This window comes from Carassius gibelio, chromosome B5 (assembly GCF_023724105.1).
Source record: "Carassius gibelio isolate Cgi1373 ecotype wild population from Czech Republic chromosome B5, carGib1.2-hapl.c, whole genome shotgun sequence".
Taxonomy (NCBI): Eukaryota; Metazoa; Chordata; class Actinopteri; order Cypriniformes; family Cyprinidae; genus Carassius; species Carassius gibelio.
This window is the reverse complement of record NC_068400.1, coordinates 9,889,895-9,890,888: the sequence shown is the minus strand read 5'-3', so window position 1 is coordinate 9,890,888 and position 994 is coordinate 9,889,895. Positions and strand designations below refer to the sequence as shown.

At 38.4% G+C, this 994-nt stretch overlaps 1 protein-coding gene across 1 annotated transcript in view; it reads left to right on the top strand.

Moving 5' to 3' along the window:
* The first annotated feature begins 416 nt into the window (after positions 1–416).
* Positions 417–994, top strand: part of LOC127958226 (cytosolic phospholipase A2 gamma-like) — a 19,989-nt gene continuing 19,411 nt past the window's right edge. The window contains exons 1-3 of the mRNA XM_052557021.1: positions 417–477; positions 590–615; positions 824–938. Coding sequence (XP_052412981.1) covers positions 590–615; positions 824–938 — 141 coding nt within the window. The 5' untranslated portion in view covers positions 417–477. The remainder of the gene's footprint in view (positions 478–589; positions 616–823; positions 939–994) is intronic.

Here is a 994-nt window from a genome sequence, read left to right as displayed (position 1 = left end):
AGTTCGAGTCTCGGCCCGGCAGGAATTGTAGGTGTACAGTGTACATTGCTCTCTCCACCCTCAATACCACGACTGAGGTGCCCTTGAGCAAGGCACTGAACCCCAAACTGCTCCCTGGGCGCCGCAGAATAAATGGCTGCCCACTGCTCTGGGTGTGTGTGTGTTCACTGCTGTGTGTGTGCACTTTGGATGAGTTAAAATCAGAGCACGAATTCTGAGAATGGGTCACCATACTTGGCTGTATGTCACTTTCACTTTCAGACACAATCCACAACTGTTCATTACCAACCCTAATCTTACTTTGATTATGAGAAATTTCCACTGAAGAACATTTCCCCAAATCTCCACCCTTCCTGATGTCATCTAGACTTTAGTTTCAGAACCTTATAAAAGAGCACATTCTTCCCAATCCTAAAGAAAACGACTGCTGAGTTGTTATTGGTGAGTCTCAGTATTTTACAAGACTACACAAGAACAGTGAGTATACATTTTAAAGCTTTTACAAACATTCATAAGTTTATTAAATGAATAAAAAAAAATATCCTAATATGTTCCCCTCCACTTTAATGGTATGGTTCTTTATTTATAGATGGGAGCATCCAAATCTTTGGAAAGGTATGTAATATGCTCAGATTGCTAGAATGATGGAGAAAGTAAATAAGAACTGTTCTGCATTTCTTACACAATTAAACTTTACAACAAACTGGAACATTCTGCGAACAACTGATTGAAAGGAACTGAAGACTATATTATAGTTATATCTAAAATCAATTAGCACATGATGTTAAATTCAGCACTGATCTGTCTGTCTGTACCTCTGCAGTAGTGGTGAGGTGAGAATCAAACACTCTCTGATTAACAATGAGAAGGAGTTTGTAGTCAGAAGAAAAAAAGCTGTTCTACAAAGTCTGAAGAATCTTAAAATAAGCTGCAGTCGGGTAAAACATATTGTACTTCATGCCTATTTATCTATTTTTTCTCCCTACCAATGATG